The 25,284-nt window shown below is 49.7% G+C and overlaps 1 protein-coding gene across 1 annotated transcript; it reads right to left on the reverse strand.

The window, feature by feature from the left end:
• On the reverse strand, window positions 1-24,024 carry LOC149344190 (uncharacterized). Its single transcript, XM_089546203.1, has 3 exons — window positions 23,724-24,024; window positions 6,450-8,337; window positions 1-1,173 (listed from the first exon to the last, which is right to left on the reverse strand). The coding sequence occupies exons 2-3, from the start codon at window positions 8,330-8,332 to the stop codon at window positions 846-848; spliced, it is 2,211 nt and encodes a 736-aa protein (XP_089402329.1). The 5' UTR covers window positions 8,333-8,337; window positions 23,724-24,024; the 3' UTR covers window positions 1-845.
• Between the last annotated feature and the right edge of the window lie 1,260 nt (window positions 24,025-25,284).

Below are 25,284 nucleotides of genomic sequence, written 5' to 3' on the forward strand. Positions count from 1 at the left end.
ATACCAAATCCACCTAAGGTTATGAACTGGCGTGCGCTTTCCTGCCGGAAAATGTGAGGGCTAAGCTGTTAAAATAAGCATGAGATAAAGGGCTAGCGAGATACTAAATATGCACGAATATGACAGGATCTATAATATAAGTAACAGTTTGCTAAAAATGTGCAAATTTTGTCAACTGATTAATTTAATTATTTGCTTCAACAGATATAACAGTACAGGAAAGCAGTGGTTGGGCCATTTTCCAAAGCTGGTGCAGACCCGTTTAACAAATTTGTTCAAAAGCTAAATTTATGATCGATATCAACTGCATGACATAAAGGCTCCAAAAGTTTGAGGATAGTTCTAAAAAGTAAGCATAAAATTAGTAAAAAAATAAATTTCCGAATGCTACCAAGAACACAGCAAGAAGAACGGCAACAGAAGTAAAACGCGTCTACTTGATAATGACTAACTTATTAAATTACGGCATGGATGAACAGACGAGTGTAATGCATATTTAATTCAGAAACGATATATTTTGAAGAAAATATTAATTTAAACAATGTGTCACAATCGAATTGCTCGCATTAAATATTTCAAGATTAGACAGAAATTCAGCGACCATTTCTAGAGGCATCCCATTCCAAATTTCAGCCCGCAGCAGTGCAGCGAATGTTGCTTTATGCACATTAATGTCTACGAGAGCGCGCTAGCAGCTCTAGTAACAATAGGCTCTCCAAATAAGAACGCTCTAAACCATTCCACAATACACTTATTACTCACAAAGCATCACGGTAACGAATTTGTACCAAAATACGAGGCTTTCCACTGAAACGAAGAGTCAGGTGTGCCAGTTCTTGCGGCACCTAGAGTCCCCATAAAGGAGCTGCTCTAGAAGCGTGCGGTGGGTCCTGCGGATCCTTCACGTCGGCGATCAGCAGGTAGCGCCTGATGGCGCACCAGCAGTCCTCGTTGAGGTCGTCTAGCTGCGCGCGGTCGTCTCCGGACGGCAGACACGTGACGCAGCGGCTCACGACGCCGGTGAGCCGCATGTACTCGTTCATGTCTTGCAGCGCCTTCGCGGCATCTCGGATCATCGCGGCCGCCTGGGCCTCGGTCACCGACGCCAGCTCGGCCACTTGCTCGGGCAGCGCGGGGTGTCGGCACATCCACTCCACAGCCTCGCCGCAGGGCCTGTTGGTGGAGGCAGGATTCCAATTTATTATCTATTCACTTATACATACTGCAGCCCTATTGGGCTATTGCAGGGGTGGGTGTGAACAACAATGTAGGAAAACATGGAGCACAACAATGGCAAACATCCGAAACAGTATGAGTGAAAACAAGAAAAACGGAAAAACTATTGACGACAGCCGCTAAAAACAGCTCTAAAGGAAGAGAGCGAGTAAAACCGGGTAAACAATTCGAACATTCGATTACACACGGAAAGAAACTCTATTTAAAAGTGTCCGTGCGGGCAAAATAAGGCGTGATGTTTAGGCTCTGGTGACATCTAGTTTTAGATGGTATAGCAGGGATTAGGTAATCATTCGCGGAGGTCCGGCAGGAAGAGTTAATAATGCAATACAAAAATTTAAAGGCTCAGTCCTTCGTCGTGATGAGAGTGGTTGCTGGCCCAGTGATGAAATTGCTGTGGAAGGCGAAAAATCTCTACCAAACCTGTGGCATATGAAGCGAACGCCTTTCTTCTGCACTGCCTCGATTTGGTTAATTTCGCGTTGTTTGTGCAGGTTGCAGACAGGGGAGGCGTGTTCACGTAGTGGACGAATTAGCGATTTAAACATTAGTAGTTTCGTATCTGTAGGAGCAGCTTTTATTGTACGGCGGAGGTATTCTAACTTTTTAAGTGCCTTTGAGGTTATGAAATCTGTATGTTTGTACCATGACATATTGGGTGTGAAAATAAGACCAAAGTATTTGTATTGACTCACACTCTGGATGGGGCTATTGCTAATTTTTTAAGTAAACACGGAAGGTGCCGTTCTATTAGAGAAAGTCATAACAATGGTTTGGTGGCGTATGTATGTATTTCGACTTGTGCAGTTAAGTACTTGTCTTCACACGTAATTTGAAAAAAAAAAAACGATAACTTTGAAATGAACAGAATAATATCATAGGAGACGTCAGGGAGTGGTGACAGTGTGGCAGAAGGCGAGCTGAAACTATGTTGGCAGTAGCTAGAGCGCACAGCAAGTAAGTAAGGTGTCATTTCACCGCGAACGCAAGTCCCTTTTATTCCCTTACGTAATCTCTGGCATCGCAGTAGAAGTAACCCACTCCTATAAACACTTGGGTGTAACCTTAAGCCAAGAATTAACCAGGAATGCGCATGTCACATTCTATCATCAGCTAACAAAACCCTCGGTTTCATGAAACGTCATTTGCGCCATGAACCGCCAAACATTAAGCTTCTTGCCTACAAGTCCTTCGTTCGAACAAAGCTAGAATATGCATCCCCCATTTGGAGCCCTAACCAAATCTATTTGTTAACATCACTAGAATCGCTACAGAACCGAGCCACTAGATTCATTCATTCATGTTATTCATATGATATCAGCATACCATCTTTAAAAGCGGAGTTGAGCCTAACAAACCTTGTCTGTCGTCGTCGCATCGTCAGTATGTGTTTATTTCAGAAGTGTTTTTACAGCTCATTGCGTATTCCACCCTACATTAGCCCTCTAGCACGCATTTCACTCCGCCTTGGTCATCCTCTGCAAGTTTCCCGTCCACAGACTCATACCACAACGTTTTCTGCATCATTCTTTCCTCGCTCAGCCAAAGACTGGAACGGCCTTCCACACGACGTCGCTGCAACCACCTGTCCATCCTCATTTTTTAATTGTATAGCTGCCATATTTAACGAATAACATCTTTGTGCATAAAGTTTGATTCTATCTGTACCCACCCCTTATGTAATACCCCCTAACTGGGGATCTTTAAGGTAATAAAGTGAAGTGAAGTGAAGGGAAGTGCACTGTGCTGAACATTTGCTGAGCACCAATCTTTAACAAGGAATGGCAAGCCCTTTTTGAAAACGAATTTGTTTTGAGTGCGTCTTTTAAAAGCAATATAAAATACTCATAAGTTGGCATCTGAGCCATCCGTGCTTTCGTGTGAGCTGTTTTAACTCCTCACCAAACAGCCAGGAATGATCAGTAAAAAATTCGCTTCCTTAGCGGCCCACATATGACTAGTTGCACACCGCCAGATCCACAGAAAACTTTCTCTGATCAGCCACATGCACTGTCATGAATTACGCTTTCTGGTGCATCCGAAGCACTTATGACTATATTTTCATTCGACACCATTCTTCACGTGTTACTGCTATATAAAAAAAATAATTATCGCTACCTTGAGACCGACCTGTTATTGCGGTTCGCACTGTGTAAGTCGCAAAAGCACAGAGGCAAGTGCGTCACACCCTCCAGTTAATTCGCGTGCTCCAACTTGACAGAAAACGAGATTCTGCTCCGTTCGGTGCCCCGAAAGCCTGTGACTTCATTCCAAGTAACGTGACGACGAAGCAATGTGACGTCACACCAAGTCACATGACAACGATGAAATAGGACGTCATGCACAGTCACCTGACAACGATGTTATCTAATGCTATATCAAGTCACCTGACAGACCATTGCAAAGAGAGGAAGCCACGTGACAAGCAAGCTACATGCCAGTTTTAAGAAAATTCCCATATCCACTGAAAGAAGGATGAAAAGGAAATTTCATGAGGCCGCCGCGGTGGCTCAGGGGTTATGGCACTCGGCTGCTGACCAGAAAGGCGCAGGTTCGATCCGGGCCGCGTCGGTTGAATTTCGATGGAGGCAAAATTCTACAGGCCCGTGTACTGCGCAATGTCAGTGCACCGTAAAGAACCCCACCCAGGTGGTCGAAATTTCCGAAGCCTTTTACTACGACGTCTCTCAGAGCATGAGTCGCTTTGGGACGTTAAAGCCCATAAACTAAACTAAGTTTCATGAGCCCGCCTACTGGTTATAGTTGAGCCACAACAGCTGCACACGTTCAAAAGAGGCGAGTTCAAAGATATAAGAGGAAAGAGTGAAAGGACAGACGCGCGTTGCAACAGCCACGTCCGCCGAAGCGACGGCGCCAGCTGTTACAGATGACAGACACCCCCCAGCAATCATCCGAAGGCGTAGACGAAATCACAAAGATCGCGTTACTGTCTGGCCTTAATGTGGTGCCAGTATCCCAGACTACATTCGCACAAACATTTTGAGCAACCGTACAGCGTTACGGGTGGTATCATAGCATTTCTCTTTCCATATACAGCTTACATATGTTAGTTAAATTGGTCGTTATCTTGAGATAGGGGTTCGGATTGATGATATGTGCACCTTCAGTTGCATGCTTTAAGGCGTGGTTCATGTGTCCACCGCGATGTCGAGATATAAGAGCCACGGCGCCCTTTCCTCAACAGACATGCTATGGCATTCCTTTGCGTAACCAGACTTAAGTGACAATTATTTTGGCTTCCTAAGCGAACAGCACGGGTTCTCCTCGTATACTATTGTCTAACGCATCATGTAGATAAAGAAAACAAGGAAAAAAATTGGTGTTTGTACTGCTTCAGGAGAAAAAAAAACGACCTACGCGAACTATACGCCATTGGGTAAGAAGAGGGGGCATGTTTCAGATCCGCAACTTGCTCTTCATTGCCAGAAAAAGACAGAGAGTATAGTGCGTAATCTTTAAATAAAAGTAACTCTAGTACTGAACGGGACAGTTTGTACCTCCTTCCTTAAAGGGGGCAGAGACACAAAGTTTGGAACGAAAATAAACAATATAATTTGTTCCATGGGCGTAATGAGATGCCTTCCAGCAAGTTTCTGACGGAGGTGTTCAGTAGAACAAAGATTAATTTGATTTTGAATATCACCAGATGAGTCGCTCTTAACTTCCATCCGTATCAATAATGTCAAGGAACACTTGCTACATTCACTGTGACGCCACCCAAACCAACAACCAGTGCTTGTTAGCCCCGCCGACGCCATCAGTATTGTGGCAGCGAAAGCAGCATAGACACCTAATTTTGATCGTCTCCTTTCTTCTCTACAATGATGCGGACTAATATACATAAATCACCATGTAGCATTCGCCTATTAGCGCTAAACAATTTATAATTGAATTTTTGTGCCATGCAATTCAGTTTTCGTTTGAACAGCCGAACGATGACTGTACCTCATGGTGCTTATAGGTGACGTGGACCATTGAAAAACTGCAATACAATCGCTGCTTCTGCATTCTTTGTCATTCCCCCACTTCAGGCAGGCTGCAGCATTGTAGCGAATTAAAATGACGAAGCAGCGATTATATCGCTTGTTTTTTCATGTCTCACGTGACCTATGAGCTACTTTGTCCACATAGTCATTGTTTGGCTGTTGAAACCGAAACAGCACGAGAAAAACATCTGATTACGAATTATTCAGTAGTCGTAAGAGAGAACCACCTGGTAATCCGCGTATAACATTGCCTTATGCATCATTACAAAGAAGAAAGCAGACAGCCAGAAGTTAGGTGTCCATGCACCTTAAGGTTTGCCGGTCGACCATGACGTCAAAGTCCAGTTCAGCGCTAGCGCAGAGCAAGACCAAAATTTCCTGTGAAAAGTGGTTGTTATTAATTACTAAAGCAACACGTTGGTGTTTTGTGCCCGTTTTCATGATTACTAGGACGGCGGGCCTTTTTCAGGGCAAAAAAGTGAACACCCAAGAACCTTTTGGCTGTACCCCTTTAACAAACAATCCAACCACAATCATTTGAACGGATCTGTCGCGAAGACGTTTGTGCACACTCCGCGGATTAGAACAGCACAGAGTTAGCTTTTCAGTACTTCCATCATCAGGAAGATGAGATAAGCGGCAGTTGTGGCCTCCCTTTTTCTTTCTTTTTGGACAGGGGGGGGGAGCCAAACTCACGGCTCAGATGATAATCAGATGATGAAATCATCAGAGGTCAAAGAAAATATGATGACCCCTTGAAACAATATACCGCACATTCTCCACGACAACACCTTGCAGTTGCTTTGCTGGACATTTGGCAGAACTTTCACTTACTAGTTTTTTTCTTTCAAATTGAGTTTAAGGCGTAAGTAGAAGAAATGGAACATGACATTTTTTTTTCTAAATTTAAATGTTGACCGAATGTAAAAGCAGTTTCATAAAGACTCGGCCTTCTTGTAGAGAGCCTTACATCCCGGAACACTTAACTTATTTAACTAAACCGTACTATCTATGTGCGCGATTCCTCCGTTCATACCTCCCACATAAAGTTCCTTAATACGTACAACAGATATTTACCATGTAAAGCAAAATGAGCCGCTCAGACCCAGTGGTTAGCTTCCTTCTAGTAATCGCTGCACGGTATCCAAGTTAAGAAGAGCGCATGACTGTAATGGCAGCCTCATCCAGCTCCCCCTTTCTACATACCTGTCGCAACGAGTACCGCTCACGAACAGGGCTGCGCGGCTGAGTAGGCCGGAATTCCGTCGTGTCGTGTCCCAGACGGCGAACCAGTCTCTGGGTGCTTGCACCTCGTCAACGGACACGTCTACAGTCAGGCTGAGCAGCGTGTAATTGCTGGCGATGTCTTTGGACAAGACCCTGAAGAACGCGTTGGCGTCGCGGGCTCTTTCGGGCACGAAGTACATGCGCTGCATATTGGGCAGGGACTTGACCATGCGCGCCAGCAAGTCAATGTCTTCGTCCTCCATGTCTGGAACTTTCATGTGCAGTTCCTTTATACTGGCATTTTGAGCCAAAGATAAAATAAGAGCCTTCAAAAAGCCGTTGTTGGGCACCACAAAAGCTGGGTCGCAGTATAAAATCAGGTGAAGTTTTTGAAGAGTAAGCGTGCCTCTGATATAGTCAGCAACCGCTGATATTAGCGAGTCATCTACAGCATGCGTCGACACCCCTAGCTGCACCGATGTAACGTGAGACGCAGAGCGGAGCTTTTGCATTATGCGCAGAAACTCGTTCCTCGTATCACTTCGTAGGCACGCATATATTTCTGAAAATCCCTTGTAGTCAAGCATATCAGCGCTGTTTGGAGGGAAGTTAGTCTCGAAGAAAACCTGTTCTTCTGCGTCGGCTTCTTTGAGTGCTTTGCAGATCTGCGGCAAAACATCATAGTGAGTGAAGTTCATTTCGATAGTGACTTTGAGGTTTCGTTTTGTTGGCAGAATCGAGAAGAATTCACCCCATTGCTTTCCATTGCCAGCACAAAAGGGAAGCCTGACAGCATCTAATGTTTTATTCTCTGTGAGAGTCTCAAGCCAGTCGTCGTACATGCCGCTGTCGAGCATTTCCGAGTCTTGTCTCGTTGAAATCATATTGAACGCTTTTACAGTCACATTTTGTTCGAAAATCTTTGGAACGAGTGTGGCGCTCTCCTTGTCGACTATGAAGTTTGTGAGGGTCACCTTCAAGACAGTATTGTTTGCTAGCAAGCCTTCAAGAACGTACTTCAAGGAGTCCTGCAGTTTATTACAGGCCACTATAGTCAGGGTTGTTAGCGTCGTGGTAATCCCCAGGTATTCTGCGAACCCTGCTCTGTACGTTGGAGGAGCCTCGCCAATGAAGGATTCGTCCAGAGACAGATTCGTTAGAATGGAGTTGCCTCGGAGTGCGTCCAAGAAACTTTCCGCGGAGTGGCTTTTGACGCATATCATGGGGATCCGCAGGGCTGTCAGCGAAGCATTGTTTCGTAGGTGCCCGGATAGCACCTCCAAAAACGCCGCAGGACATTTCCATGCAGTTGGGCAGTCAAGTTCTTCTAAGCTGCGCAAAGAAGCGATCAATGCACAGAGGTCCTCTTGAGTCTTCGCACTGGCGAATCGAGGATTACGGAACTTGAGCACTCTCACGCACGAGCTGTCCTGAAGGGCGTCGACAAGGAGGGTCAGTTCGCCCGGCTCCATTGCCACAACGCTGATGTCCAGCGTCGCCACGCACCGATGCGTCTTTAAGAGCTGGCACGCGAGCGCGATGCTTTGCTGCCGCTGTTCTCGCGATGGAACTGTCAGGCAGGGTTTTTCGAAGCTAACCAGAGACAGCTGCCCAGATCTCCCTTGTGATTCTCGCAGTTCGAAGCGAGCCTGGCAGAGCAGTTCGTTCCATGTAGACTGCTTCCGGACAATCTGGCATGTTTGAATGTCGCTGGCTGTGCAAGGATGGAGGTAGTCGAGGGAGGTGCCTGTATAGCAGCCACGGATTTCCCGCAGGGCAGTAGGGTGTACTTCGGGGCCTTCAGCTGGCGTTGACTGCCCACAAGCCTGTCCGCCGGGGGGTGTGGTTCCGCGCTGAGCCATTGGATCTGCGAGCATTAACATTTGTTTTGAGTTGATGACAAAATTACATTCCGAAGCTCTGGGGCATTTTTTTTTCATTTAGAATCACGTTGTAGCTCGGAGACAGCGAGAAGTCAGTACATTACTATGATACTGCGTGTTTGTGCTTTGATACTGCGCGATGGAGGACCGCGTATTGGCCGAAATTTGTTTTTTTTTCGGGGTAGTGAACTTGCTCATTCTTGATAACGTAAGCGCTCATTTTCTCGTGCGGAACGGAGAGCGAGAGATTCTATTCAACCAGGCCTCGTCTTAATGGACACGTTTTGATCATTTTAAGTAAACTGAAAAAAAATTCATCTTTTTAATGACTAAAGCTAAAGATACAGTGTGTCGCACTCGAACGATTATGATTATTTTTTACAACCTGAAAATGTTAATTTTGTAATGAGATGTCCCTGCCAGAGCAGTTCGACATTTCGCTTTCGCCAGCGCACCGTAGCCGTGACCGCGATATAATCCGTGATCTTGCGCTCGACAGCAGGCCAAAGCCACTCAGGCACGGCGGCAGGATCTCACTAGTCGTGGCATATAGACAACCGTAGATCGCACATTTTGCACTCGGTATTTGTATTTACGCAGCGGAAATTTCTCGACGCAGTTTAAGGGAAGTATTGTAGCCTCAAGCCAAGCTGACCAGCCTTTAACTTGGGACGTTTTTCGTGTTCTGCAGATAGGAAGAATGGGTATCGCTCTCGGTGCAGGATCATTAGGTTGGTGCTATAAACTGACAGCATGTTCTGGTATGGTGCTTGGGTTTTAGGCTGTCATAGCTTCACACAACCTCAGAGATACGCAGTAGGGGACTGCTTCAGAACAGTTTAGAACACCTTGAATTCTTTAAAGAGCATTCACACCACACCGCACAGAGGCATTTTCGCATTTAGCCTCCATCGAAATACAGTCTGTGAGGTCAGGATTCGATATCATGTCCTTGGGCATAGCAAGCGAACGCCGTAGCCTCTAAGCAACTGCGGTGGGTCGACAGTTTGATAGCAACAGACCTGACACACTGACATTATTTAGCCGCTAGCGGGTGCAACGCTGTACACAATTGTATGGCAAAGCCAAACGAACGCAGGCACGTCTGGGAAGAGTGGAAGTAACGGAGTGCTAAGGTACAGCATAGAGCAGATGAAAAGGAGCGGTTCTAAGATCCCAGATAAGATAAGACCCCTATAGAATGTCCACTCACCGCCAGATGAGATGGGACTAATGCCTGTTTGAAGCTGCTGAAAAGTAGAAGGCTCATTCAATACCGGCGTACTGCCTTTCGTGACTAGTCAGTGGCCTTGCTCATCTCCTTCTTCGTCTTCCCGCTTAGCCTCACTAGCGTGCGTCAGCAGCGCCACAGCAGCAGTAAGAGCTGCGAAATATTCTCTACCAAAATATAACACATGAGAAGGAAAGATATGACGCACTTTATCGTAATGTGGCCCAATCAATTAACAATTTTGAACAAGCACGATAGTAAACGGACACTGAGGAGAAATCAATGCAATTCTTTTTACTAAAAATCGATTCTAGGCCTCTTTCTTAGTAGGTTAATGAGATATATATTTTTTTCAGGCAGCGAAAGAAAATTTTCTTCCCAGAAAGCTGCTTTCAAAAACGTTGCCATCACTTCGACTCAAAGTTGTGACATTCGTACTAAAACAACCATGATCCGGTGCAGCGTAGCATCTTTGGTAAGCGCCCAAAAACTATCGACCCGAGAAGTTCATTCTGAAATGGGCCAATGAGGACGATGCTCGTAATTCCTTGACTTTGAGATCTTTTCAGCATACAAAAATCCGCGTTTTTAACGGCAGTAGCGTCGTTTTGATCAGAAAGGCGCTGATGTACCATTACAGGCGAACTTCAATTCTTCCTCTGTGTCCCTTTAATATAGGTGCACTGCAAATGAACGAAAAAACATTGACGGGATGATTACAGTGTATAGTGCGAATTTCAGTGTCATCTGAATGACCACGTGAGTGTGGCCAAATGGGTACTTCTTGAATTTTCTAGTGAAGGCCTTTGTCGCTGTTGTGTCCCCTTATTGCTTTTGTGTGTGTGCGCCCCCGCATCCTCCTCCTAACGACCACTCGCATCCTCCTCCTAACGACCACTCGCATCCTCCTCCTAACGACCACTTGCCCCTCGTCGCACGCTGTCGCCAGATGCCCCCCCCCCCCCCCCCCCCCCATGGTGCGCCCCCGCATCCTCCTCCTGTTTTGGGAAGCCACTCCCTCCCGTGGACGCTTCTCCGCTCCCTCCTTTCTTCGGGCGGCCAGTTCGGCTCCTGCCTCGGTCGACGCTGGTCGCACCCTCATCGGCTTTAAATAAACGAAGTCTTAAAGTACCGTGTGCGTCTTTCGCTGCATTCAACACAGCGACCGGACACGACAGTGGCGACGAGAAAGTGGATTCGACCCGCGCTACGCAACGCTATTGACAAGCCATGGCTACGCGAGGGTTTCCCAATCAGATACCAGAGTTCAACGGCTCATCGTGGTCATCGTGGGTTGGACGCCTTCAGTTCTACTTTGAAGCTAACAACATCACAGACCCAGCCTTGAAGAGGGCCAACCTGCTGACGCTGTGCGGGGAGCAGACCTACGATACTGTCTGCGCCCTTATTCAGCCAAGCACACCAGCGGCAGTGTCTTACGACGACATCGTAAAAGCGCTGCAAAAGCACTACGACCCAAGGCCATCCGAGGTCTACAGCCGGGCTCGCTTCCAACGACGAGATCAACTGGGAGGAGAAACTGTGAGCGCCTACGTAGCCGCGCTCAAGAAGCTCGCTGCCGACTGCAATTTTGGAACGCTGTCGACAACAGCTACCGGGCAGGAGGGAGACGCAGCTTCTTCTGCTAACACCACCATGCTTCCCTTGGACGTGATGTTACGCGACAGATTTGTGTGCGGACTGAGTGACGAGTCACTGCAGCAGCGCCTGTTCGCTGAGAAGGACCTCACATTCAGCAAAGCTTACGACATCGCCGTTCGAGCGGAGAGCGCCGGTCACCAGCAGAGAGGGATTCGCCGGAACACCGAGCCGGTACACCAGACAAGCAACCAGGTGCGCAAGCCTTCTGTTGTTGTAAAATCGGTCAAAAAGGCGCAACGCTGCTGGCGGTGTGACGACCAACACAACCCCCAGGGATGTCGATTCCAGTCAGCCACGTGTAATTTTTGCCACAAGCGAGGGCATATCGAAAGAGCATGCATTACGAAACGGAGACTTGCCAAGATAAAGTCACCTTCCCAGCCTAATCACAGCGTCAACGCCTCAGAGAATACGCCGCTATCTGATCTCCATGGAACAACATCAGCAACACCATCTGTGTTGTACGACCTGAACACCATGAATCTCGGCACGCGACCGAAGATTTTTACAGAAGTAAGCGTACATCACCAGCTGATTAAGTTCGAGGTGGACTCCGGCGCAGCCTGCACTCTGATCAGCGAGGACACGTTCCGAACGTCATGGCCATCTGACGCACCAGCCCTGCAACAAGACGACACGCACCTACGAACGTGGTCAGGACAGAATCTGCCACTATTGGGCTCTGCCAACGTGCAGGTTAATTACAACGGCCAGACCCATACGCTACCTCTGCTTGTTGTGAAGGGCACAGGATCAAGCCTTCTAGGGAGAAATTGGTTTTCTCCACTAGGCGTGATGATATGCGGCATACACCAGACGCCGAGCCAGAACATGGTTGAGCAACTGCAAGAGAAATACGAAAGAGTATTCTCGGAAGAGATTCCAGGAAACGAAGGGCCCCCGGTCACACTGGAGTTGTTGGACAACGCGCAACCCAAATTTCTGAAGGCCAGGCCGGTGCCGTTTGCTCTCCGAGATTCAGTTGAAAAAGAGTTGGACAAACTGGAGCAGCAAGGTGTCATCGAGCCGACGCAGCATTCAGAATGGGCCACACCACTTGTCGTAGTTCGCAAGAAGAACGGAACCATACGCCTCTGCGGAGACTACCGGAGCACCGTCAATCTTGCGACTAAAGCGTCCTCTTACCCGCTACCGACACCTGAAGAAGTATTCAGTGTACTACGTGGCGCAAGAGTCTTCAGCACATTGGACCTCACCCAGGCGTATCAGCAGCTGAAGGTGAGCGAGTCAACTGCTGAATTATTGGCAATTAACACACTGAAAGGCTTGTACAAAGTCAAGCGACTGCCTTTTGGCGTAGCTGCAGCCCCGGCCATATTTCAAAAATTCATGGAGACAGTGCTTCAGGGCATCCCAGGAGTTTGTGTCTACCTTGACGATGTCATCATCAGTGGCACTTCCACTGAAGAGCATGCAGTGCGCCTAGAGCTCGTTCTCGAAAGGCTAGCAAACGCTAATTTGTGCATAAGCAAATCGAAGTGCTGTTTTGCGGTGCCAGAGGTGCAATTTCTGGGACACCGAATTGATGCGGAAGGCATTCACCCTACCGAGGACAAAGTGCGAGCGATCACAGAAGCACGAGCTCCAACAAACAAGCAGGAGCTACAGGCTTTTCTCGGACTCTTGACGTTCTACGACCGGTTCTTGGAACAAAGAGCTACCGTGGCCAACGACTTATACCAACTCCTTCGGAAAGATGTGACATGGACATGGTCGCCACGCCATCAGCAGTCATTCGATGCCCTGAAAGACCTGATTCGAAGATGTACAGTCCTCCGCCACTACGACGAAAGGAAGCCTCTGCTTTTGGCTTGCGACGCATCACCGTACGGAGTCGGCGCGGTTCTATCGCAAACTGACGAGCAAGGAAGGGAAGCTCCCATCGCCTTCGCCTCACGTACGTTGTCGCAAGCAGAACGCAACTACGCGCAACTTGACAAAGAAGGGCTAGCCATCGTCTACGCGGCGACACATTTTCACCAGTACATTGCCGGCCGGAAGGTGACCTTTATAACCGATCACCGACCGCTATTGGGCATTCTGGGACCACAAAGGCCTATGCCAGCAACTTTGTCTCCGCGAATGTCACGTTGGTGCATCAAACTCTCAGCGTACGACTACGCTCTGGTCTACCGCAATGGGAGTAAACATCAAAACGCCGATGCGCTAAGCCGTCTGCCACTAGACGCAACTGTTGACGAACCATTTCCACCAGGAGACGTTCTGATGTTCGAAGCACTGCCAGAACCTCCGCTTACAGCAGGCACAGTTGCAGCATCTACGCAGAAGTGCGCAGCTCTCCGGCTAGTTTACACAGCTGTTCAACAAGGCAACGTGCATAAACTCAAAGGGGACAACTTCGACGCTTACCGCAGGCGAGCTACAGAGTTGAGCACCCATCGCGGCTGCATCATATTTGGGTCCCGAGTTGTGATGCCGAGAGAACTACGCGCACAAGCTATGTCTCTCATCCACGCCGGACATCGGGGCATCGTTGCAATGAAAAAGTGTGCCAGAAGCTGCATGTGGTGGCCTGGCATTGACAACGACATCGAAACAGTGGTGCGAGAATGCAAGCCTTGCCAGAGCAGCCGGAGCGCCCCGCCGAAAGCTCCTGTCCAAGAATGGGAAAAGCCAGACACACCATGGCACACACTGCACATTGATTTTGCAGGACCAATTGAGGGCTGCACTTTCCTTGTGGTCGTAGATGCCTACACAAAGTGGCTTGAGATAAGGCAAATGGGACAGACGACTTCGGCAGCAGTCATTGACAACCTCCGATCACTATTTGCAACGTTCGGCCTGCCGCGCAAGGTAGTGTCGGACAACGGAACACCGTTTGTGTCTGCGGAGATCCTCAAGTTTTATCGCGACAACGGGATCTCATCAGTTACATCGGCCCCCTACCACCCAGCGACAAACGGACAAGCCGAGCGCTACGTAGCCGAGCTAAAACGCGCCCTTGAAAGAGATCAGACAGGCTCGCTGCAGCGCCGCCTTGCGCGCTTTCTCTTCAAGCAGCACACGACGGTTCAGAGCACAACAGGCGAGACCCCCTCGAAAATGATGTTCGAGCGTGAAATGCGAACCCAGCTCACAGCCATCCTCCCCGAGCCAAAGGCAGAGACGTTCCGGGAAGAAAAAGCAATTCCGCGCTGCGGCACGCTTAATGAGGGGCAGCGCGTCCTCGCCCGACAGTTTCTGAAAAAGCCACGCTGGGAGGAAGCTACAATTGTCAGACGCATAGGCCTGCGCTCTTGGCTCGTCAACATACATGGCACAGTAGCACGCCGACATCTCAACCAGCTGCGTAGATTTACGACGCCGTCTGAGAGCTGTCCGCCAGCGGAGAGAACACGTGCACCATCTTCCCACATAGCCTGGCACCTCTTCCCGGAAGAAGAGACTTCGCCCAGGACAGACCTAGGAGACACAGCGAACAACAGCCAGCCTACAAGTGTTTCTCCCCCGAGCGCACAAAGCCAGCGCGCCTCCACGCGTGAGCGCCGACCCCCTGCACGATACCAGGCAACTTTCTAAGGGGGAAGGAAGTGTTGTGTCCCCTTATTGCTTTTGTGTGTGTGCGCCCCCGCATCCTCCTCCTAACGACCACTCGCATCCTCCTCCTAACGACCACTCGCATCCTCCTCCTAACGACCACTTGCCCCTCGTCGCACGCTGTCGCCAGATGCCCCCCCCCATGGTGCGCCCCCGCATCCTCCTCCTGTTTTGGGAAGCCACTCCCTCCCGTGGACGCTTCGCCGCTCCCTCCTTTCTTCGGGCGGCCAGTTCGGCTCCTGCCTCGGTCGACGCTGGTCGCACCCTCATCGGCTTTAAATAAACGAAGTCTTAAAGTACCGTGTGCGTCTTTCGCTGCATTCAACACAGCGACCGGACACGACAGTCGCTTCATTGGCTTTTCCTTGTCTCTCATGCGTCTGTAGCGCCACCTCACGTGCCAGCGTGTAGAAGACGATGAAGTGAGAGGCTTCCAGTCAACGTCCATGGCTGCATCGCACAGCTGCCTTGCTAAAGCTTAGAGTATTTTCTTTTTTATGCTTTATTATATTTTGAATTAATCTATCTCTGTTTTTCTCTCTCTCTCCATCCAAACTCCTACTTTTTTTTTTACTCCCTGGCCTCCTTGTGGTAGACTCCCCCGGTGTTGCTCTCCCGTGTGCTTTTCTTTTGCGTTTACTATGTACAGGTGAATAGCAACCTTTACCTCCCGATTCTTGGCCGATCCCCCAGTGTGGGTATGTGCCATTCTGTCAAAGGCTACAACAACAACAACAACAACAGCTGACGCGTCGTTCAGCTCACCGCCGCTTTCTTCACCAAGCGTCATGGGGCTTCCGCAATAAATGTGGACCACATTTCCACAACTGGTGACCGCGGACTTCCGGAAATTCGAGGCAAGCAATCACGCCGATTTCACTTACACAGCCATTCCTTCACTACCTGCGGCGCCATGACCGCGTCACACTCGGCCCCATCCAGCCAAGGCGAGTCCGTTCTAATGCCTTGCAGTCAGACTGATTTCCCTGAGCTGCACGGCAAGCGTCTTTTTACATCAATGACCCACCCCTCTGGTTCGCGACGTCCGAGTCCCATTTTTACATTCATGGCGTCTCAAGCCAAGCCATCCGCTTCTACTTCGCCATGCAGCATCTTCGTATGGCCTGTTCCACACCTCACTTTGCCACCTCTTGGGCCCAACCTATACGATGACCTTAAGGCGGCCGTCATCAGGCACTACAGTTTCGCGCTCGCACGACAGCCGCATTTTGAGCGTGCCGCGACGGTGCAAGTGGAGCCACTGCAGTCTCATGAGCAGTCCTTCTGCGTCCCGACGGATTCCCTTCGTACTACCACCGCAGACCCGTTGCCATGAGCGTCTCAGGAGCTGGTGTCGCCGGATTCGCACCAAGCTCCTGACCCCTTACCGCACCTTTGTGCCTCAATCGCTGAGGTTCTCCCACACAAAGGTGAGACGTCTAAGGACTCCTGTAACCCAGCGTCTCCTGCGTTCAACCGTAGATGCGATGTGGAATCCTTGCCACCAAAATGGGCTCACACTGCTCCCGGCCTGGCAGCTCGCGAGGCCTGTTCCACCGCGCAACCGTGCCCACAGCAACACCAAATGCCTGCCTCCATTGTTCTATCATCAGCATCCTTCAGTAGGCAACGTCACGGCCCACGCCCACCGACTGTGTCGCTGCATTGTTTGATGGAGGTGGCGAATCACAGCCTCCACTTTTCACGACCACAACTTACAAAGGGCACCATCATTCGCAGCCTCACGCATGTCGTGCACATCCCTCTAGCTCAAGGACCTCCACTGTGGTGACGCTCCCAGCCTTTCTTCCTCGGCGTCGGCGCTACTACCACCAACAACGCAGAGTGCAAGCCGCTGCGAAGCCAGACCTGCACCGTCTCACCAGCTTTTATCTGCCAAGCTTTGCTAGAGACGTAAAGGTTTGTGCATGCGGACTTTTCAGACAGAATACAGCACGCGTCAGTGGCTGCTACGTCTGCTGTACCTTCCATCTTCTGACGTCTTCCGACTGCGAGCCTGCCCTCACAACGACTTCTGCTTTACTGCTCCCCAGCAAGGCGGTACCTACTGGCCGACCTCTACATTTCACTCAAGCGCGACCTCCTGAACTTCGATTTTGGTTTTTCCTCATTAGCCATCGGACTACGACCTGAACGCGGACTTACTGTACATACGTGTAAATAGTTAGTACATAGTGTCCCCATCACTGTAATTCACCCCCCCCCCCCCCCAACCACCCCATTTGTTTCATCTCTCGAGCTTTATTTTTTTTATCGACCGAAGGTCTAGGAGAGGGGCTCCGTAGGGCCACCTTACGTGCCAGCGTGTAGAAGACGATGAAGTGAGGGCTTCCAGTCAACGTCCATGGCTGCTTCGCAGAGCTGACGCGTCGTTCAGCTCACCGCCGCTTTCTTCACCAAGCGTCATGGGACTTCCTCAAACGTTACTAGTCCTACGCGACGCATGAACGACACAAATATAAAAATAACAGTTACTGCAGCTTCTCTTTTATCCTCAAATCCACACACACGCACGCACACGCGCACACACACACACACACACACACACACACACACACACACACACACACACACACACACACACACACACACACACACACACACACACACACACACACACACACACACACACACACACACACCGCCTAGAAGTTTATATAGCCCCCCCTAACTCTGGGTGATCCCCTTGCTTCGCCTCTGCTTCGGTGGCGCACAGTGCTGGATCTCCTCTTCGAGGTCGCTTTCCATCGAAGTCGGCGTCACTACCAGTGATCTTGTCCTCGTACACGACCAGGTGGATGTTTGTTAACACAACGTTTCCCTTGGCGGTCTCATGCTCGCTCCGGAGGTTGCACGTGAACGAGGCAAGATATTGATATGGTGTTTATATCTGTCACTGAAATGTTTATTACGCAAATATCTGGCATTTGCAACATGTCACGTCGTCAATCAAGCATTTCGCACGGAACCGTATGCCGTTTGGGTGGATGACGCATGCACGGGCGAGGACGCGGTTGTCGCCCTCACGAACCCCTCCCTCCAACCCATTGCCACACTTCACATAACCCCTACTGCCACTTCGGAGGAGGCCGAAGAGGCCGCCATTGCCCTGGCCATCACCCGCACGGAGGCGCGATATATACTGTCAGATTCCAAAACTGCCATACTAAATTTTGCTCGCGGGAGAGTTCACGTCCCTGCATTTCGCATACTGGACTCCCTCGCCGCGCACCCGCCCCGCCATGTGGAGCTGATATGGGTGCCTGCCCACTCCGGGAATCCCGGAAACGAGGCCGCCAACGCTTTAGCCCGAGCTTTTCTCAACCGGGCACCGGCGGCCTCCGACCTGGGGTTCTCGCGGGAGCGCATGCACTCATTCAGTGAAATGACGCAGGCCTACAAAGCCGAGCGTCGGCTCTACCCCCCACCTCATCCTTCGCTCGACAATTACCATCAGACACTTTGGAGGCGGCTCCAAACACGCACTTTGCCCTCCCCTTATATACGCTCGCGATATCACCAAGTCCACACAAACCCCCCCTGTACCCTCTGCCACCACCCCAAAGCCACCCTCGACCATATTCTTTTCCTCTGCCCGGCGGATCCTCCCCCGCGGGGCCTGGAGCACCTTACCTCATGGGAGGCTTGGGAGACCCTACTGCGCTCCGAGGACCCTGCCAAGCAAGCCATCGCCACCGGCCGGGCTGCCAGCGTCATGAGCCTCCGGGACATGAACGTTTGAGTGCAGTGGGGCCGTGCGGGGGCCCAAGGACCGACGTGTCTAAAACTCCCTTGTTATAAATAAAGTTTTCATCATCATCATCATCGCTCGTAACTGGCGAAGAGAAAGATGATTAGGATCGCAGTGGCACGCGCCTTTCCCTGACCCCGCGTGCGCCTCTCTGGAGAGACAAGACGCCGCTATCTTCGAAATAAACTTGGGTGCTAAGAACTTTTTCAATTAAAGACAGTCTCTGGTCGAAAATGGTGGCTTTCAGTGATGGTCATGTCGACTCATTTCTCTTCCTGCAATGTAAACGACTTCTACGAGGAATAAGGTGCAAATGGCTGGCATTTGAACGTGTACAACAGCCAATTGACAGTCGTGCACATGAGCAGGGGTATAAAAGGAGCGAAAGGACAGTGAGAAGGGAAGCTCGAACTTATTCAGAGTGAGGAAACTTTCTGTCAAAAGGATTCAGGCATGGAGAGGAAGAATATAACTGGCCGCTGAATGCATGCAGAGGGAAAGGGTGAATTTCTTGGTTACCGATAAATGGAAACAAAAACTTGGAATTGTCCCCAGGTGAGCCTCGATTGACAAAGCACTAGAGTACAATAAAGCTGTTCCTTCTTCCAAGAGCTCTGGGTAGAGTGCGCTGCTGTAGCACTTTGTCCTTTAACACAAGGCTACGGCTACGTTAGGTGAGGGCGCATGTGACTTCATTTCGCAATTCAGCCTGCTTTGGTGATGTGCGACTGAGGCAGAAAAATCATCCATGTAAACCGATTTCACAGCATATTTACTGCTTTCAGCCTGACAATGTTTGTTAAAGGACATTAATTTAGTTCTTTTTTAAATGCTTGCAAATGGCGAAATGTATGGTCATTTCCACCTCTGTAAAATGTGCTGCTGTAGCAGTTGCAGCCGCTAAGCATAAGAAACGCTGACTACAAACGCTTTGCGCCATTGAGTCAGTTTTTCTGATTTCTGTGCTCGACTGCATACTGGCGACCTCGAGTCGTAAAGTGCCTAGCCATGCCGCTACCATTACGCGTTCCGTCGTGGCATGCAGCCCCACTTCCCCGCGCACTCTGCAGAGAGGAAGCTACAGACAGACATCAACCCATCTCCCCAAAACCGACATTGAAAAGACTTGCTTACACTTACTTACAATCCGTCTTTTTACTTCAGCCGCTCTGCGCATGCGCGCCTCTTCTCCTCCAGCTCCACTGGTTGGAAAGACAACTGCCAGTTTTTATTTATTTATTAAGGTACCTACATCGCCCGTTGAGGGAATTTTTGCAGGGGGGATAGAGTTGCAAAGCATACATCGTCATGCAGATGACACTGTGTACAAAAAAACAAACAATAAAAAAAACGCATTCCAATACTGAGCAAACTGATAACAAAATAATCATGAAAGCAAGAGGGACGCAAAAAAGGTTAATTCAACAAAAGTCGCGACAGAGCATTTTCAAAAGAAGATGGCGGGGCTAAGACAACTTCTTCTGGCAATTTATTCCAGTCATGCACTGTTCTGGGAAAAAATAAGTTTTTAAAGACATTTATACGGCACTGGTATTCTTGAACCTCTAAAGAATGATCTAAACGGGAGGATATATAGCTGGGAGCTTTCATGTACGAATCTTTAGACAAACCTGTTGCTCCTATAAAAATATTGTAGAATAGCTTAAGTCTAAGGTATTTGTGTCTATCTTGCAATAAAGGCCAGCCTAAATTTTTGCACATATCAGAGGAGCTTTTGGTTAAATCATAGTTTGCGGACACAAACATTGTTGCTCGTTTTTGAATTAGTTGAAGTTCGCTGATAAGCGATTTTGTTGTAGGGTCCCAAGTCGCACAACCATATCCTAAGATGGGACGCACGTTTGTCAAGTAGAGTGTCTCCTTCAAATCAGCAGGTGCATGCTTGAAATTGCGTTTTAAAAAGTTTAACACACGGCTACCTTTGCGAGCAATATGGTTTACGCGGTCGTTCCAAGGAAGGTTGTTGGCGAACATAACACCTAAGTACTTGCAATTCTTAACAAATGATAAGTTTCGGTCGCATAAAGAGTACTGGGTAGGTAATGGTTGATTTTTATTTGTAAATTGCAGAACTTTACATTTTGAAAAATGTAATCTCATGTTCCCTGTTTTGCACCATGCTAGGAGAGAGTCGAGGTCACTTTGCAATTCATAGGAGTCGCTTAGACAAGTGACGTCGCGGTAAATGCAACAATCGTCAGCATACAACCTGATTCGACTGGAAACCCGGTAAACTATATCATTGATAAATACTAAAAAAAGAAGAGGGCCCAAAACCGATCCCAGGGGAACACCCGATAAAACAGAAATGTCTGAGGAACTTACACCTTCAAGAATAACGCGTTGCTTTCTGCCGACGAGATACGCTTCGAGCCATTTCAGCAGGGTGGGTGGAACTTTGAGGGTAGACAGTTTCAGTAGTAATAAATTACGTGCGGCAGAATCAAAAGCTTTTCGAAAATCCTAAAATATGCAGTCAACCTGGTTAGCATTGTTAATTGAGAAAGCGACATCATGAGCAAACTCTATCAGTTGCGTATCGCACGAAAAGCTTTCTGAAGCCATGTTGCATTGGACAAAAAAAAGTTGTTATCCTGGAGGTGCTTAAATAAATTAGTGTAAATGATGTGCTCTAGCGATATGCATGTGATACATGTAAGGGAGATAGGCCTATAGTTTACAGTGGATCGCGAATGCAAAGCAGAGTCAAGACGGCCACAAAGAGCACTACAACGAGAGTGCTCGAGTGAGGCGCAGTGGGTGACGATGTCGGCCGGCAGAGCAGTGATCCGGGAGGAAAGTTGGGCATTGTGGGGTTGGGAGCGAAAGGAGCGTTGAAGGCGTGATCCACATGGTCTCTCTTCAAATCCCTCCTTGGCAGTAAGCCTGCCCTTGCTCCCACTCTAGCTAAAGCCCTCACTCAGGGGACTCCCTCTGAAGTTTTTGATCAGCTCGCCTCTCTCTACCTCCCTCCCCCTCTGGCACCCTCCTACCCAATGTACTCGGGCGGACCTAAACCTGATCTGGACCTCTCCTTCACTCTTCGAGAGCTCGAATCGGCTCTGGCTGGTAATGCTACCCGCTCGGCTCCCGGTGAGGATGCCATTAAATAAACCACACTTCGCAACCTTCCTTACTGCGCTAAAAAATTCCTCCTTCAAACCTACAATGAGGCCTCATACAGCGGCTGCCTGCCGAGCTCCTGGACCTCCACCCTCATTTCTATGATTCCAAAGCCGGGAAAACCTCCCTCTCTCTCTAACCTCCGCCCAATCTTCCTGATGTGTTGCTATAACCCTTGAGCGAATGGCCCTGACTCGCCTCTCTAATTTTCTAAAGGCGAGGAAGTTCTTCCCCCATTCTCTCATCGGCTTCCGACGCCGCCTATGTGCACAGGACATGTTTCTGATTCTCCAGCACACTTTTCTGTCACCTACCCCCCCTCAAATTCACGCACTTGGGACCGTCGATGTTCGCAAGGCCTTCCACAGTGTTTGCCAAGACCACATCCTTTCCCAACTCGACTCCCTAGACTATGGCCTACGCATGTGCTCTTATATCCGTTCATTTCTTTCTAAACGTGTGGCTCGCTTTCGAGTAGACACCCATCTGTCCGACCGCATCACCTCACCCGTGGCACTCCTCAAGGTGCTGATCTCTCTCCTACCCTTTTCATTTCGCTATGGCTCCTCTCGCCTCCCAGCTAACTCAATTTCCTGACGTGCATCACACATTTTACGCCGATGACATCACTCTGTGCTGTTCGTCGGGCTCTCCCGGTCACGTACAGGACACCCTACAACGTGGCCTAGATCTCACTTACTCCTTTCTCACCATCGCTGGCCTCTCTCTAGCGCCTGAAAAATCCGAGCTTCTCCTTCTCAACCATTCCTCATACCAGCGCTCACACAACCACTTCGTCTCTCTCCGCCCGTGTACTGTGCGATGTCAGTGCACGTTAAAGAACTTCAGGTGGTCGAAATTTCCGGAGCGCTCAACTACGGCGTCTCTCATAGCCTTAGTCGCTTTGGGACGTTAAACCCCATAAACCAACCAACCAACCAACCTTTCTGGCTCTCACATTCCTGTCGTCACGCAGTGCAAAGTTCTTGGCTTTCCTTTGCATGCGGCCAAGAACGTGCAAGCCCTCCACCACGCTGTCACCACCTGCCACTCCGTAACTCACCTCCTGCGGCGCGTGGTCACTCGGCGCTCAGGTCACCACGAGGCTCATGAGTGCCAGGTGCCCACGCGCTGGCCCTCAAGAAGGTCTTGTACTTTGCATCCTACATTTCCTTCAACCAGACTCAACTCAACACTCTCGAGACTGCCCTTGTGGGCCTCTACAAGGCAGCTCTCAACCTCCCTATCACTACCTCTACCGCTAAGACCTTTGCCACAGGCCTCTGTCATACTCTCCGTTTTCTTCTCTCTCTCCGTCGAGACTCGCAGCTTGCCCGGCTTTCCCTTACCCGTCAGGGTCAGTGGTTACTAACTCAAGCGGGTATCTCGCCCAATCCCATCACCCCTTTTACCTCTCCTATTCGAACCCCGGCTCCCAATCTTCGTATCTTCCCCCCCCCCCCCCCCTACTAACATGTCCCTCGTCCTGCACGCAGGCCATCGTCATGTGGCCGCGCATCACCATTCCCCTCTCTTTGATACCCAGAGTGTCGCCTACACGGATGCCTCCTTCGTGGCTCCTCGAGGTTCCTGCGGCTACGCCCTGTACCATTATGATGTGCACACCACACTGTCGAGGGACTTTTGGAACGCGGCAGTGGAGCGTCGGACATCGGAGCGCCGTGCGTGCCAGCCCCGTGTTGCGCGTGTGCGCGTGCGAGTGGTGTGCGCGAGGCAGGCACGAGGAGCGTAAGGCTACGTGCCAGGAAACCGAGGTGTAAAGGAAGACACCGCACCACAAGTCTAGTCGTTCAAGCGTGGAAGTGGCAGCGGTCGGACGTTGGGTTCGAGCTGCCAATGACTTCCCTTGAATAATGGACTCAAGATCATTAAGCCTCATTCAAGCGTGGAGGTGGCAGCCGTCGGACTTCGGGTCTGTGCTGCCGTCAGCTTCGCTTGAATCTACGACGCAGGCTTACCGCAATTGCCATTTTGCTGCCAAGGCTTCCTTGGATAGGCTGCACAAGCCTACGGCGTTTTGGAACGCCATCGACAAGACCTGGCCACGGTTTTCCTGCTGCTGCTGCCCAGGTCTTGGGGGCGACTGACAAGAGTTCGTCAGCGTCTCCCGTGTCATCTCCGTTCCTCCTCTCCGGGCTCTCTACCACCGCCTCCCTGGACGCAACGGCAGCGACGCATCGCAACTCGCCAACCCGCGTCTGTGTCACCTGCAAGGCCATCCCGCTCCAACTGGGACGCTTTGTATCCGGTGAACTCTCTCCTTTTTGTCTCTAGTGTTGTACGCGTTTCTAGTGTGTGTTTTCCTTGATGTTTTCGTATCTTTTATTGGCTCCTTTTCTTTAAAATATAAACACGGCTTCGATTTGTTTTGTTTGATTTCTTTGTTCCTTTCCTCGAACCTGCACGCGAAAGCGTTCCCCTTCAGCAGTCGGGGACGCGTCCATCCGATTCGCGACAATTTGGCGTCCGCGCGACAGGACGAAGCCGCGTTTTTTTCTCTTTCCTTTCTTTAGTGTGTAAAAAAAAAACGATGGCAACACTAAAGGAGTTGGTTGAATTACGCGAAAAGATGGGGTTGAGATATTCCGAGCTGCGTTCGTGGGTTTCCGCTGAGCAGGAGAAGGAACGCGCTGCACGTGAAGCTAAACGCGCTGCACGTGCAGCAGAACGCGAGCACGAAAAGGCTCAAGCAGAAGCCCAACGCGAGCATGCAAAGTTGCTGGTAGAGGCTGAAGAGCGGAGATTGCATCTCCAATTAAGGCTTACAGAAGCTGGTGGAGGTAGCCGAGAATCCGCACCGGGGCCCACAGCAGCGGTTAGCCCTCATAAGTTGATCCCGCCTTTCGCTGATCGCAGGGATGACTTGGATTCATACCTGAAACGCTTTGAACGTATCGCAGACGGGCACAGCTGGCCTAAAGAGAAATTGGCTACAGCACTCTGTATGTGTTTGACTGGGGAGGCTCTCCCTGTGTTCAGTCGACTATCTCCAGCAGAATCAATGGATTACGATAAGGCGAAGCTAGCCCTGCTACAGCAATTTCGGCTTACAGCAGAGGGTTATCGCGAAAGGCTTCGTGAAAGCAAACCGCTTGATAAAGAAACAGGCAAGCAATACGCAACACGCTTGCTCAGTCTTTTCGATCGGTGGGTCGAGATGTCGGGAACGGCCACAACGTACAATGATCTACGGGACTTCGTGGTGGCCGAACAGTTCATGAGGAACTGCCATACTCGTCTAGCGATTTTACTGCGAGAAGGAGAATGCAAGACGCTGGACAAAATGACTGAGGCAGCAGACAACTTTCTAGAGACCCAGTGGCAAGGAAACCTGTCTGAGTTCAAATATCCTTTCGAGATGGGCGTTCCGAAAGAGAAGGATGCTACATCAAATAGACAGCCAGTGAGGTGCCTGATTTGTAATCGGCTAGGACATAAGGCTGCCGACTATCGGTCAAAGCCAAAGCAGCTTTATTGCGTTTATTGCCGGAAAACAGGACATGAAGTTCTTGCTCAAGA

Source organism: Amblyomma mixtum, chromosome 5, assembly GCF_055824585.1.
Source record: "Amblyomma mixtum isolate Tamu chromosome 5, ASM5582458v1, whole genome shotgun sequence".
Lineage (NCBI taxonomy): Eukaryota > Metazoa > Arthropoda > Arachnida > Ixodida > Ixodidae > Amblyomma > Amblyomma mixtum.

Coding starts and splice junctions, on each gene's coding strand:
- LOC149344190 (XM_089546203.1), bottom strand. CDS start 8,332: ATGGCTCAGCGCGGAACCACACCCCCCGGCGGACAGGCTTGTGGGCAG. Junction 1,174..6,449: donor AGCGGTACTCGTTGCGACAG/GTATGTAGAAAG, acceptor CTCCACCAACAG/GCCCTGCGGCGAGGCTGTGG.